General features: G+C 42.7%; 2 protein-coding genes across 2 annotated transcripts; both read right to left on the bottom strand.

Moving 5' to 3' along the window:
• Positions 1-8029: 8029 nt before the first annotated feature.
• On the bottom strand, positions 8030-8410 carry LOC145816200 (uncharacterized). Its single transcript, XM_082912498.1, has one exon. It carries the CDS (start codon positions 8408-8410, stop codon positions 8030-8032), a length of 381 nt encoding a protein of 126 aa, XP_082768624.1.
• Positions 8407-9015, bottom strand: LOC145816199 (uncharacterized). Its single transcript, XM_082912497.1, has one exon. The coding sequence runs from the start codon at positions 9013-9015 to the stop codon at positions 8407-8409; it is 609 nt and encodes a 202-aa protein (XP_082768623.1).
• Positions 9016-14804: the final 5789 nt, after the last annotated feature.

Here is a 14804-nt window from a genome sequence, read left to right as displayed (position 1 = left end):
GAGTTCGGGCTGGGCCAGCTGTTCGTAGGCTCGGTTTGGCAAAAGGGTCGGCTGTGGCGACTGCGTTGACTTTAGCAGGTTTGGAAATAGTGCTACCACCAGCATTGGTACTCTCGGCTGGGAGCCTTACGGCAACCTCGGTGGACCAATCCTCAATGTCGTGAATGGAGTTGAGGCCCTGTGCCCTCTTGAATTGCCTCTCAAGGTTTACAATTTTCACTGCAGTCGGATTGAATTCATTAACATCAGAAAAAGGAAGCCTTTCAGTAGGTTGCACCGGGGTTGTGGAAACTCGAGCTTGAGTCAACCTTTCTCGGGGATCTGGGCCCTGCAAATCTTCAGCTAGTAGAAGTGGGTCAAAGTTCGGCTGGGGTTCCAAAGTCGGATACGAAACAGATGCCCTAGATGGGCGTTGCGTTTCAGCACTGGCCTTGTCCTGCATTGTAGTTCCCTGATTTAATGCTGCTATCATGGCCACAAATTCTTCCGAAACCTGTGCCATCACAGGTCTGCTGATGATGTGACTGGTGACTGTCGGATCAGATGAACAAAATGAACCTTATCTGGCCCTCTGTCTTACCTCAGCGAAGGAACACTGATTTGCCTTTGAATTGAATTTCCGACCTGACAAAGTCTATCGACACGGATCCAATGTACCCGGGGGATATCGGAGCCTTCTGAAGCTATGATTCCAAGACTACCTAGCAAAAGGGGAAACATGCAGCATCTCAGCCTGATTTCACCTGAACAGATATGAGCCTATTTGAATGAGTGTGCCCTCTACTGAATTCTGCCCTAAAATTCTGCCCTAAACTGAGTCTGATACCCACGGGTAAAGCTGACTCCCAAATACTGATAGTAATGCCCGCAGGCCTGATGCCAAAATTCGCAAACTGGTGCCCGCAGGCCTGATGCCCAAACTCATACACTGATACATGCATTCCTGTAGAGACGCACTCTAAAGCACATAATAGATAAGTGAGGGCCAAAACACCCCTATGTTGGGATAGGGTTTCCCTGTCCTATTTTGTCAGGAGCTAGGGTTTCACTACGCACGCAGCGGTTTCAAACAACCTATAAACGGGTGAGCAACCTGTCCTAATTTGGAATGGTCACTATGGATCCGAATATGCACTAGGTCGAATGGTCAAAGAGGGTGCCCCGGTAAAACCAGGGTTTGTGTTCCCATACTGGCAGAGCCCACAACCGGTCAGCCTTATGGTCATGCCTTGACAAGACAAGCCTCCGGCAAACCGTTCAGGAATAGCAGATGGCAAACACGGTGTCCTAGGCGCACCAATGCAAATGCAATGCAAAGAAACACACAAGTGTAGTCAAAAACAGATATCATGAGTTCGAGTCAAGTTCTCTAAATCCCCAGCAGAGTCGCCAGAAACTGTAACAAGCCCGCGGGGGACCTCGCTACAGCTCGGACTCGACTTTTCGTCAGTCACGGTTCTAAGTCTGAACCAAAGAGTCCAAATCCGGCAAATTGTTTTGAGAAAAACTGATTTTGAAAGAAGTGCCAAACATGGACTGCTTTGCCAGATACAGAGTCTCGCCGGTTATTAGCCTAGGTTACTATGTGATGCTTACAGCATATAAGTATAGACTGGATCGTCTGAATTGGAACGAAGCATTTCATGTTTGTTTTTGAAAGAGGTTTTGCTACCCGCAGGTAGGCTTGAAACATTTGATGATTTATCCCAATTCAGATAACCCAACCTTCACCCACAGGCATTCAGGCAGTTATATCATATAAGCACATAGCCTCATGGTAAGCATGCTATTCATGGCAACACTCACACGCATGCAAGGATGCTAAAGCATAAAACTTACCGGGTACTCCAAGCCAAAACAAAAACTGTATTAGAAATCATGCATGATCCTAAGTATACAGAAATGCCTAATGCAACGCATGCAAAATGCAACTATAGCAGGCTCGGCTATTCTAAGATGGTATATGAAATGCTACAACTACCATGTATTCAATTTGGAATTGAAAGTACGATGCAGTTAGTATGGTGCGCCGAGCCCGGTGCATGCAATACAGATGAATGATGCAAACATGCTGTCATACTGTATGCTAAGTTAAATATGCCCTAATCTAACCATCATAAGCGGATAAATAAAAGGGAGAAAGACGTGGGGTTGGAAGACATACATCACACTCACCCACACTTATTACAGTTGTGCCCTCGCGGAGAGGGTCCGAATAAATATACAGTCCAAATATTACAGTCTCGAATAAAAGAATATTACAGTCCAAATAATATACAAATTCCTAATTAATTAATCAAATTAACTAAGAAAGCTGTAAAACTGGCGTGCAAGCCAGGGACTGCCTTGCTCCTGATGAATGATGCATGTCTGGGCTGCCTTGCGCGGAAATCCACTGGGATGCCCCAATTAGCCTCTGTTTACAACTGTTCTTGAAATGCGTGCCAAGTTCCAAAAAGTTGCTGATTCCTCGTTTTGCTGCAACAGAGAGCAGGAAAGGGGCATAGCAATGTATTTGCACAGATATATGCATGCCTCGATCCTCGTGCCACCAATCACGCATACCGAGGCATGATGGCCGAGGAGTCGAAATGCACAACTCAATATAGGATGAATGCACATGAAACTACAGCTAAAACCTAACTCCATCATGGATAATCCGGAGTGTCGGTGACTGGGGAATTGAGACACATTCCGTCACTCGAAGTACGAAACGTACCTCATTTCCCGTGCCCGGGCTAACTCCTATTCCGGACATGATGCAGTATGCATGATATGCATGAAATGCAACTAAGATATAGTCCTAACATACACAGAATGCTATGAAAATGAAATGTCTCGAAGCGCGTGCACACGGGCACGCAAACTGAGACGATGATATGTGTCTCGAAATGCGTGCACACGGGCACGCAAACCGAGATGATAATATGTGTCTCGAAATGCGTGCACACGGGCACGCAAATCGAGGCGATGATATGTGTCTCGAAATACGTGCACACGGGCACGCAAACCGAGGCGATGATATGTGTCTCGAAATGCGTGCACACGGGCACGCAAACCGAGGCGATGATAAAATGCGATAAAATGACATGGAAATGGTAAATGGGCTTATACCAACATGAGTGAGCCTCAGCCACACTCACATCGGATGCCGGCGGATAAAAAAAGAGGTGCCTCGAAATGCGTGCACACGGGCACGCAAACCCAGGCAATGGCGGAATGCGATGAAATGGCATGGAAATGATAAATGGGCTTATACCAACATGAGTGAGCCTCAGCCACACTCACATCAGATGCCGGCGGATAAAAAAAGAGGTGCCTCGAAATGCGTGCGCACGGGCACGCAAACCGAGGCAATGGCGGAATGCGATGAAACAACATGGAAATGATAAATGGGCTTATACCAACATGAGTGAGCCTCAGCCACACTCACATCGGATGCCGGTGGATAAAAAAGAGGTGCCTCGAAATGCGTGCACACGGGCACGCAAACCGAGGCAATGGCGGAATGCGATGAAATGACATGGAAATGATAAATGGGCTTATACCAACATGAGTGAGCCTCAGCCACACTCACATCGGATGCCGGCGGATAAAAAAGAGGTGCCTCGAAATGCGTGCACACGGGCACGCAAACCGAGGCAATGGCAAATGCAATGAAACATGGCAAAAATGATATGCAAGCATACTAACAGAATTTCAGCAACAAAATATGGGGGAAACAGTCCCGAAATGTAGCGAAATGATACCAAATGCATGAAATTGTCCCGAAATGCAACATTAGGCACCCGAAATGGCCTATAGCTATGCTAAACATGCACAATATGGACATGCAATGCAAAGACAGAAGCTAGACAGTCCCAAAAGATGCACTTTCACAGTTATAAACATGGCCAAACAGCAAGCATAGGTAAGGGAAAAATAGCATGCAAGAATAGGGGCCAAAAGAGGGGTAATGAAGCAAGTGGTATAAGAAAAACCCAAACTGAAAAATTTCCTTCTACAACACTGAATATGGACCAAAAATATGAACATTTACAGTATATGGCAGCCTCAAAATCAGTATACAAACATGCTAAAAATGTGATGCAAAACAAGGCTCAAAAGGTGCTATAACATGAAGTATACAAAATAATCACCAAATAGAAAAAAAGTGTTAATGAAACATGAATTATAGGCCAAAATAAGACCACTTTCAGTTCGGACCAAGGTCCAAAAACAGAAACAAAGAGGGCTACCAATTTATGCAAAAATGGGGCCAAATAAGGGATTGAACTACAAGTGACACATGGAGATACAAAACAATGTTGAGCCCTTCTCCAATGTTGAAGAGGGGCTCAAAATAAGCCTTATATCAGTTTACAACATGCTCGAAAATAAATTTCTCATGGGTCAAAAATAGCATGCAAAACTATGACATACAAGATGATCAATGAAGCAAGTGTATTATGGAGGGCTCAAACAGGGTTGAGCCCTTGATGAGAAGTGAAGATGAGCTCAAAAGATGGCCCTTTTCAGTTAGGGCCGGAGCTTGAAACAAAAAGGAAGTGAGGCTTAGAAATAGATCAAGAAAAAGGGTCAAAAGGGTAAAAGTGTTACTTACCCTTGAAGATTCAAACTTTTGTTGCTTCTTGGATGGATTTGCAGCTTCTTTAGCCTTCAAGAATCCTTCTTTGTTGCTGGAAATGAGATGGTGGTGGTAGAGCTTGGTGGTGTAGAAGGAATGATGGTTAGGGACTTAGGGTTTTTTCAAGAATTGAGAGGGAAGAAGATGGAGTTGGCTATGGAGACTTGAAGAGTAAATTTTCTAACCCTTACAAAGGAGGCCATCAGCTGGTTATAAGGGTTCAAAATGGGGTGTAAAGGTGGGGGAGAAGGAGAGTAAAACTCCCCCACAAAATATCCCCCGGATACAGAAAATATCTGGGGGATATTGCCCCACAGCTGTAAAGTGCACAGTGCAAGGAACACGGCCGGCCTAACACTTTTGCTGGAGGTGGCCGGCCGGCCACACCCCCTAGCCGGCCGGCTAGGGGTCAAAAGGGTCAATATGATTTTCTGGCCGGCCAGCTACTGGAGAGGTACCCCTATGTGTGTACAACACAACCATGTGGTTAAAAGTCTAAGAAAGTGGGTCCAAGGGGTTCAACATTAGCCCGGAAAGAGGGGTTCAAAAGGGTCAATGTGAATTACTAGCCGGCCATGAACTTTTAGTGGCCTCTCAGATGTGTAGATCACAGATATGTGGTTGAAAGTTCAAGAAAAAAGGTCCAAGGGGTTCAACATTAGCCCGGAAGAAAGGGGTCAAAAGGGTCAGGTAACCTTAATGGCCGGCCATGAACTTTTAGGGGCCTCCCAGATGTGTAGATCACAGATATGTGGTTCAAAGTTGGCAACACTAGCTCCAAGGTATTCAACATTAGCCCGGAAGTTGGAAAAACGGGCGCCGGGAGGCTCCGGAGGAGAGATAACTGGCTGCTGCAACATTTACTAGCCTCCCACCCTTCAGTGACCTTCCTCGTGATAAAACAGAGGTACCTGCCAAAAATAAACGAAAACCGTTGCAAAACGAAAGTTCCGGGGCCAAAACACGCAGTTCGGGGTCCCGAAAATGGGTTGTTAAGCACTGAAAGTGGCATTCGGCCACGAAGTGGGTTTCTCAGACCCCAGTGTCCCTCAAAAGGGAGAAAATAAGATGTATGCCAAAAACCAGAGCAAACGGAGATGGTTAGGCGGTCCCGAACCGAGGCACACGGCCTGACGGCTCCGAAAACCGGAAACCGGGCTCCGAAATGGGAAAAATGGCCTACGGCCACCAAATGTAGCCCACGGGCACTGAGAGATAGTCTACGGGACCTCTCCCTTCCCTCAGGAAAAGAAACAGAGAAAACCGAGTCTGGTTCGCAAACCGAGACAAGGCACAGAAGAGGGTTCGGAAATCCGGAGGCGGGGCTCGCAGCCAAGACTCTGAAACTTCTGAACGAGCACATTATGCAATATCACCAAGCGCTCAACTGGTGACGTCTGAGTCTCAAGTTCGGTCAAAAATGGGGTGTCTACAAAAGGAAAACAAGGCAAAAACCACCCCAAACGTACCTTTTTACGTTTGCAAGAATAAAATGGACACGAAACAAAACATCACCAATCGACCGCCCGACTGAAGGACATCACCGGAGACGACTGCTATGCATTTTTTGACGAGTGCTCGACTTAAGGAAAAGTACAAGTTAATGTGACCTTGGTAATGAGGCCTCGAGAGCGCGAGAAGGAGACAGAAAACCTGACCTGACTGTGCCCCTAATTCATCGCTTTAATATTTTCTTTTGGTTTTTTACTAAAAAGAGTTTAATCAACATGAGAGTTTACTTAGCATGCTTGTTCCACTTCTCTATTTTGAAATTCTGTAAGTCAAGCTGTGAGCACTGACAATTTTTCCATTTTGACCCAAAAAATGGTTTGGGTTTTACAAAAATGGAATAATTGTTAAGAAAATCAATTAACTTCATTAAAAACCCTTAAAATCTTTCTTTTTGTTTTTGGTTGCAAATGACCACTACCCGACCAACATGAAATGAACCCTTGAGATGCACAACTAAATCTGTCTTACAACTGAACCCGTCATAAAGGAGAAATAGGACAACTGAATCGAATAGGATGAGCCAATCAAACATAGATAGGATAGCCAAGTCAAATAAAGATACACCAATCAAATATGGATGGGATGAGTGAGTTGATAAATGATTAGGGCTGAACTTCAAGATGAAGCTCCTACGTATCCTAAAGATAGGAATCAGGCCATATGTAGTTCTGGCTAAGGTTCACTCAAGTATTAACAGTCTCCTTTTTGTGCTCTAACTTTTCCCAAAGCCGCCTTTTCCGGTTTTTGATCTTGCGAGCTTTTTCATTTTTATGCTCTAACTTTTGCGTGGGTTGCCCTTCCCAGTTTTCAGCCCAGGGAGCTTCTCAAGGATAGTACTTCTTCAGCTTATCCATGTTGATTGGTTGCGATAACTCCAAACCGTTCAAATCCATGAGAATGATTGCTCTCCTTGACCAAATTGACTTGATGATATAAGGACCTATCCAATTAGGTTTAACTTGCCCCTAGGGTCATGGATAGGAGCTCGATTGTCCTTTAGCACTAAGTCTCCTTCCCTCAAATTCCTGGATCTGACCTTTTTGTTGAATGCTCTGGCAATCCTACGTTGATACCCCTAAATGTGGTATAATGCCTTTAATCTTCACTCATCAAATAAAATCAACTCCTTAAATCAGTTCTGTTGCCAATTAGCTTTTGCTATCTGACATTCGACCATAATCCTCAACAAATGCACTTCTATCTTAATTGGCAAAACAATCTCCATTCGAATTTATGTCCTGTATCCCCAAAATGCAAAAGGCTATTTATCTGGCCAATCTCTATAAGTTTCCATCGTCTTACGTAGAATAGTCTTGATGCTCTTATTTGCAGCTTCAACGGCTCCATTGGTTTGTTGCCTATAAGTTAAGAACTTGTGAAAAGCCACATTATATTTCTAAAGTAATGCTACTATTTCTCCTCTGAAATGTGAGCAATTGCCTGAAATTACTTTGTTTGGCACCCTATATCTGCAAATGATGTTATTCCTAATGAATTTGGCCACATGTGATGCTTTTAACATTGAAAATGACTGTGTTTCAATCCACTTGGTAAAATAATCAATGGCAACTAAGATGAACTGATGCCCATTTGAACCCTTTGGTGTGACTACCCTGATAACATCTATGCTCCAAACTGAGAAAGGCCAAGGCGAAATTATGTTGTAGAGTTTTGATAGCAGGATATTCATGCGATTGGTGTGGATTTGACATTTGCGGCATCTCTTAACGAAGTTGATACAATCACCCTCCATGGTTAACCAATAGTATCCCTGTCTAAGGATCTTTCTAGCTAGCATTATACCGTTTATATGGGCTCCACACTCTCTTCCATGGATGGCTTCCATGATACGCTTTGCCTCTTATTCCTCTACACATAGCTTATGCATTTCTAGATGCCCAATTCTGTATAACTTATTCTGTATAGCTTATCTCTGCAGATGATGAACTGAGCAACCAGATGTCGTATCCCCCTTTTGTCCTTGGTATTTGCCCCTTGTAGGTATGTACTGCTTCCTAAAATGTTCCAAATATCAAAGTAGCAGGGGTTTTCATCTTGAACCTCTTCTGTTGCAGCTACCATTTCATATGCGGGCATATATCTTTGTTCTATCAAGATTGGGCGGATCTTAACCCTAACCGGTATATCAATCATGGAGGCCAGGGTTGCCAATGCATTAGCAAATTGGTTGTTCTCTCTCACTTGGTATGCAAATGTCAATCTCTCAAACGTCGAGATCAACATGACCAAGGTCTGGTGATAAACTTTCATTGTCTCGTCTTTAACCGTCCAGTCTCCATTGGCTTGAGAGATGACCAAGTCGAATCCCTAATCACATCCAACCTTATTTCCCTTAGTTCTAGAGTTGCTTCCAGTTTGGCAATGCAGGCCTTATACTCTACATGGTTGTTAGATACCTTGAATTGGAGTTGGAAAGCTAAAGGGATATGGGAATCATCTGGCGTTATGAGCAACACACCTATTGCATAGCCAAATTGATTGGACGCTCTATCAAAGTACAACTTCCAAGTGTCTTCTTTCATCTGCATGACCTTCTCATCTATGAATGAACAATCCATATCCATATCCATATCCAAAAATTCTGCCACGACTCTTTCTTTAACAGATTTGCGAGCGACATACTTAAGGTCAAATTCAGAAAGAAAAAGAAACCAACAAGCTAGCCTACTGGTGATGGGGTCTAATCTTGAAACCAGAATTACCAAGTGAGCTAACAAGTAGCGTCTTAACTTTTTGGTGGCCCAAACCAAAGCCAAGGGAATGTAGCGGGTCTTGCATTCAAGCATCTTCTTACTTAAGTAGTAGATGACTTTCTCCACTTTCTCACCTGACTCTTGTGTAAGCATACATCCCATGGTTGTTTCAGTCGCTGATAAATACAGAATCAACAATTTTCCTAGCTTAGGTAGCGATAACGCAGGAAAATTCTGTAAATACTGCTTAACTTGCTCGAAGGCGAACTGATACCGATCTTTGCATTGGAACTTCTTTCCTTTTTTTAACAAACCAAAAAATGGTTCACAAGTCAAGGTTAATTTAGAAATAAACCTCCGTATGAATTGCACTTTGCCCAGAAAGCCCCGCACCTCCTTTTCAGTCATTGGTGGTGGCATTTCTAAGATGGCCCTAATTTTGGATGGATCAACTTCAATTCTCTGCTATGTGATCAGAAATCCCAACATCTTGCCCGTAGTTACCCCAAAAGTGCATTTCTGTGGATTCAACCTTAGCCTATATTCCTTGATTCTCTCAAAGAATTTATTCAATGCGGTATAATGGCCTTCATGATCTTTGGACTTGATAATCATGTCATCCACATACACCTCAACTTCTTTGTGGATCATATCATGCAACAGTATTGTAGCAGCTCGTTGGTAAGTGGCCCCAACATTTTTCAAACCAAATGGCATGACCTTGTAACAATACGTTCCCCATGGTCTAGTAAATGTTGTATTTCTTTGTCCTCTAGAGCCATAAGGATATGATTATATCCTAAAAAAGCATCCATGAATGATAGCAAAGCATGCCCTGCAGTGAAGTTTACCAATTCATTAACATGTGGCAATGAAAAGTCATCTTTCGAACTAGCTTTGTTCAAATCTTGGAAGTCAACAAAAACCCTAATTCTGCCATCTTTCTTCGAAACTGGCACAATGTTGGCTAACCAAGTCGGATACTCGAATACAAGCAAGAACTTGGCATTGATTTGTTTAGTAAGCTCTTTTCTGATTTTCAATGCCTAATTCGGATGAATTCTACGATTTGACAGGTCGGGCATTAGGATTATGAAGGATCTGATGTTGTACAATCTCAGGATCAATTGCAGGCATATCTTCGTAGGACTACGCAAAAACATCTTTGAATTCCTTTAATAAAACAACTAATTGATCGCATTCCTCCGAAGATAAAGTGGAACCAATTTGGACTAAGTGAGGAACCTTCTCAGTACCCACATTTAAGGAAACAATTTTGTTGACCAACGGCTTAGCACGCCTTTCTACCTTCTAGTTGATTAAATTTTTCAAAGCCTGAGGAATTTATTCCTCTTCGTTTTCTTCCAAATTCTGAAAATTCTGGTCAATGCTACGATTTATAGGCACAGAGAAATAAGTAGAAATCATAACATCTTTATTCAGAATCTCAGGCTCAACAGTTGCAACAGACTTAAAAGAAAAAAGAAGAAAAAAAGAAAAAAAAAGAAGCAAAAAAAGACTAAAACATCTTAGACAAACTCGAATCTGACTCTAAACCAATAAGGCTAGCAGACTCAGACTCAATAACCACTTCATAACTATCAATAGAATGCTTTTTAGCACGCCAATTTGCTTGCGTGTCATTCACTGCTTCCACTATGAAGCTTAAGCAATTGACATGTGGTCCTTTTCCAATCACAGAAATAATCATATCCCCCCCAAGTTTATTGGTTTGGCACTAGTATTAGACTCTTTTAGCAATCAGCCAGTGTTAGACCTAGGACATCCTCTGCACTGCTTTCAGAATTAATATCACCGGCTTGACCGATTATGATGCTTGGCTCTACCTGCTCCTTAACACTATCAGAGAGCTGATGATCAAAGAAGATTTCAAACCTGGGATATCTCTTCTTTTCCTCTTGGTCAATCCATGGCTCTGGAAACCCACAGAAAGGGAAATGCTCTCCTTTCTGGACAAGGCACCCGTTCAGGGTTCCATGAATTGGCTTATGGACCAACTCAAACTGTCGCCCAGTTCTCTTTGCCTTGATCCACTCCTTGGTCTCTTCACTTTTCCTTTTCCAGTCATCTGTTATAGGTACATACCCTAGTTTGAATGCATGCGGGTTATGAGGTACTTCACCGACTGTAGCAATACATTTCCTGCCACTTTGTCCTAACCCCATGCCAGGAATGTGACCTAGTTTACTCATGAAGTCAAGTGATTGGGCACTAACGTATACACCTTCGTCTTCTGCCATGAGTGTTTGAACTAGCTGGGCCTCTGCCAATGTAAAGCTTGAGAGGAACACATCCTCTTTCCCATGTTATATTTCTAGCAATGGCGTTGTAACTTTTGGGGGATGATGAATGGATGAATTTTCGAAGATAGTGGTAACTCCTCCGTCATGTAGCTACTTTACAAGTTGATACAGCGTGGATGATACAACTTTCATCTGATGGAGCCAGGGCCTTCCTACTAGCAAGTTGAATGTTGCGGGGACATCTATAACATGAAATTTAGCTTTGTGCTCAGATGGACCCACTATTATTTTCACTTTGATTGTCCCCATAACCTCCCGGCTAGTATTATCATAAGCTCGAATCAACTGAGTAGTGGGCGTGAAATCTGTTGACTTTAGCCCTATTTCATAAGCAGTGCGTGAAAGACAGACATTGATGGTTGATCCAGTGTCAATTAGAATGTTCGATATCTATTTCTTTTTATACTCCAGTGACACATATAAAGGCTTATTGTGTCTTGATCCTTCCGGTGGTAGCTTTTTGTCAGAGAAGGTCATCACGAGAGCTGTTTCTCTTGGGGTGATTAGCAACACCAGTTGTTCTAGAGTTATATCAATTGACAGCCTAGCCTTGCTTAAGGCTGACAACATTGCTTGTCGGTGCTCTCTGGAAGTCATGAGAAGCCCCTAGATGGAGATGTTTGCTTGGATCTTTATTTTAGAACCAGGTCTTCTTCCATTTCTTTCTCTTTATCTTTTTCTTTTTCAACTTCTTTGTCTTTGCCTGAGGACTCTCCTTAGTCTATGTGTTGAGGCTTGAAGAAGTGCCCACTCATAGTCAAATGATTAATTTCTTCTAAGTACCAAGTCTTGTCAAGTACATTGCTTACCCATTCATTGTCAGTGTAGGCGAGCTGCAGGTGATTATCATCCCACCATTCGCCTTAGTTGACCAAGAGGCAATTATCAGGTTTTGTTTGAATCATTCCCACAGTATACTCTAGTTGGCTTTCTGGTTCATCTTCTTTCTTTCTAGAACCCTTTCCTTTACTATTGTCATCAGATTTTTCAGTGCCAATTTTTGGTTCATCCTTTTTTCTCTCAGTTTCATCATCAGAAACTTCGTTACTGCTTAACCAACCATGATTGGCTTTGGAATTTCTCGGATCCCACCATCCTATCTGTACATTCCTAAGGTCTAATTCATCAAAAAATTGGAAATTGGTCAAGTCTTCCTTTAGGTCAGCCAAGTCATTCAACCCCTGTTCAAGTACATCTTCTCTAACAGCATTGATAGAAAATGAGTCAGGTAGAACCTCCTCCGCCTTCGACTGACCAATGGGTACAATATATTGGCTAGGATTATACTCTTCCTTTGATAGTTTGCCAGCCTCAACCACAAGTACTTCAGCTGTTTTCTCTTTGACTTTTACCACTACCACCATAGGGTTCTTGGGTTTTGGCTGGGTTGGAGGTGTATACCTCGGCTTTTAGTAGATGAGAGGCTGTGATGTAGATTTTAGGGTCAAAGGTAGATGATAGTGCATAGATAAAGTTGAGACGAGGAGGTGGTGGGGTTTTGTTGTGGGGTGGCAGTGGGTTGGTAGCGACATTGGGTTTTGGCGATTGTGGGGGAGCTATGAGTTTGTAGTCAATAAGATCTTGAATCTCATGATAGAGATGGAAGCAACAGTCGGTATCATGTCCAGGCTGTTGGTGAAAGGCATAGTATTTGGCAGGGTCATGTTTGGTTGGGAGAGAATCTAGAAGAGGTCGTGGGTTAGGAGGTTTGAAATACCCTCTTTCTACTAAGATGTTCATGGCTTTGGTAAGGTACATATGGAGTAGGTTAAAGATTTTGTTTAAAGCTCGGGCTGAGATTGTTGCTTGTGGATCGGCGTTGGCAAAGGGGTTGGCTATTTTGGTGGTGGTAGTGACTGAGTTGACCTTAGAAGGTTTCTGTGCCATGCTACTACTAGTGGCAGCGTTTTGATTGTGGCCAAAGCTCTTTTGTACCAGTTCTTTGTCATCTACTATAATTCCTTGCTTGATGGCGTCCTCTACCTGAACTCCCATTTCATGTAGCTCTTGGAAATTGAAAAGTGGAAGGACTATCATTTTCTGTAACATTTTTCCATGCAGATATCTTACTACCATGTGGATTTGATTTTTCTTCGGTGGTCTGTTAGTCATCAACGCTACCTTGGCCCTTTATGTAGTAATAAAGACTACAAAACCCTCGTTTGGTTGTTGTCATGTTTCTTCTAACCCTCGAGTGGTTACTTCAATCTGGGTGTTATAAGCATATTAGGTAACAAAAGCCTCAGCCAATTCTTCCCAACTTTGTTTCACCGAATCTTCTAATTTAGCATACCAAATGGCAGCTACACCAGATAAAGTTCTTTCAAACAAGAAAATTTTTTGAGATCGAGTCAGGCCCATGGGTTTTAGGACATCTGAGAAGAGATGAATGTGGACTATAGGTTCACCAGTTCCATCAAAACTGTTAATGTGTGGCATTTTAAACCGTTCCAGTAATTTGATAGCTATTTCCATATACCCATCTTCAATGTCTGGGATAGAGCTTATTCCCTACAACCTTTTAAACATTTTCTCTAACTTGGCTAGTTTCAGTATAGTCGGATCAAACTCATTTATTTACAGGGAAAATAGTCCTCACGTTGGTTGTGGAAAGGGAAAATATGCTCCCTATTATTGCTTAGGAACCTTGAAGTCTTCAGGTAAGTTAGGTGCAAGAAATGCCTTAGCTGGTGGAGGTGGGATTGAATGAGCTACCGAAGGTGGTTGAGTAGCGGATGCCTGCGGATGCCCCAGATGGGCATTGCAATTTAGCAAGAGCATCACCATGGGTGGCCACTATATTGGCCATAGCATCCAAACTTCATTAAAGGGTTAACAACATGTCCACTATATTTTCTGGAACCTGAGCCATCACTGATGTTGATGAAGTGAGTGAGAATGATCTAGTTGGTGAAGAAGGGATACTCTAAACAATTGATGAGGCTTTTGCTTTTCTTGTTTGTGTAACTGGTGGCAAAGAAACTAACATTAGTTGTCCTTGAACCAAATCTGTAGTCTTACAGAGTCTACCAACGCGAGTCCACAGAACTTGGGGGGATATTTGACTGTTCTAAAGCTATGGTACCCAACTACCTTACAAAAATAAAACAGAACCCCAATCAAATTTCAGCAGCAAACCGACTCAATGATTACTGCTAAATCATACTAAAAAACTAAACTCAATCCCACAAACTAAAATGCTTAAACCACCGAATTTGAGAAGCCTTGTATAGATCCCATACATTGCACATAACACAGTAGGAAAGAGAACAAACACCCCTATAGGGAGCTGGGGTTACTATGTCTTAGCTTGGAAATGATCTAGGGCTTCCCGATTCAAACAAGTGGCATTATACATCCTAGAAATGGGAGATCATCTTGCCTACTTTTGAAAGGTACTATAGCTCACTATATATACAAGGTTGGCTTTACTCTAGTGTTTGAAGTCAAGGTGACGCTAGATAGCAGAGCTACTTTTTTGACAGATCTCAAAAGGTTATAACAAAAGGCCTCAAAAGTAATGTAAAGATAGGTATAGTGTCACAGAAAGTTTGGCTATGCATCCACCAATATCTGGGCAACACAGGGGCTTTAAGTGCACTAATGCATGCAAAGCAATGAACATAT

Source organism: Camellia sinensis, unplaced genomic scaffold, assembly GCF_055761805.1.
Source record: "Camellia sinensis isolate YWXY unplaced genomic scaffold, ASM5576180v1 Unanchor3, whole genome shotgun sequence".
In the NCBI taxonomy this organism is placed as follows: Eukaryota; Viridiplantae; Streptophyta; class Magnoliopsida; order Ericales; family Theaceae; genus Camellia; species Camellia sinensis.
The sequence above is the reverse complement of the archived record's forward strand: the minus strand, read 5'-3'. Positions and strand labels throughout refer to the sequence as shown.

What these genes read in the sequence shown, in the direction of transcription:
- LOC145816199 (XM_082912497.1), bottom strand. Translation starts at nt 9,015, where the DNA reads ATGGGATGTATGCTTACACAAGAGTCAGGTGAGAAAGTGGAGAAAGTC.
- LOC145816200 (XM_082912498.1), bottom strand. Translation starts at nt 8,410, where the DNA reads ATGAAAGTTTATCACCAGACCTTGGTCATGTTGATCTCGACGTTTGAG.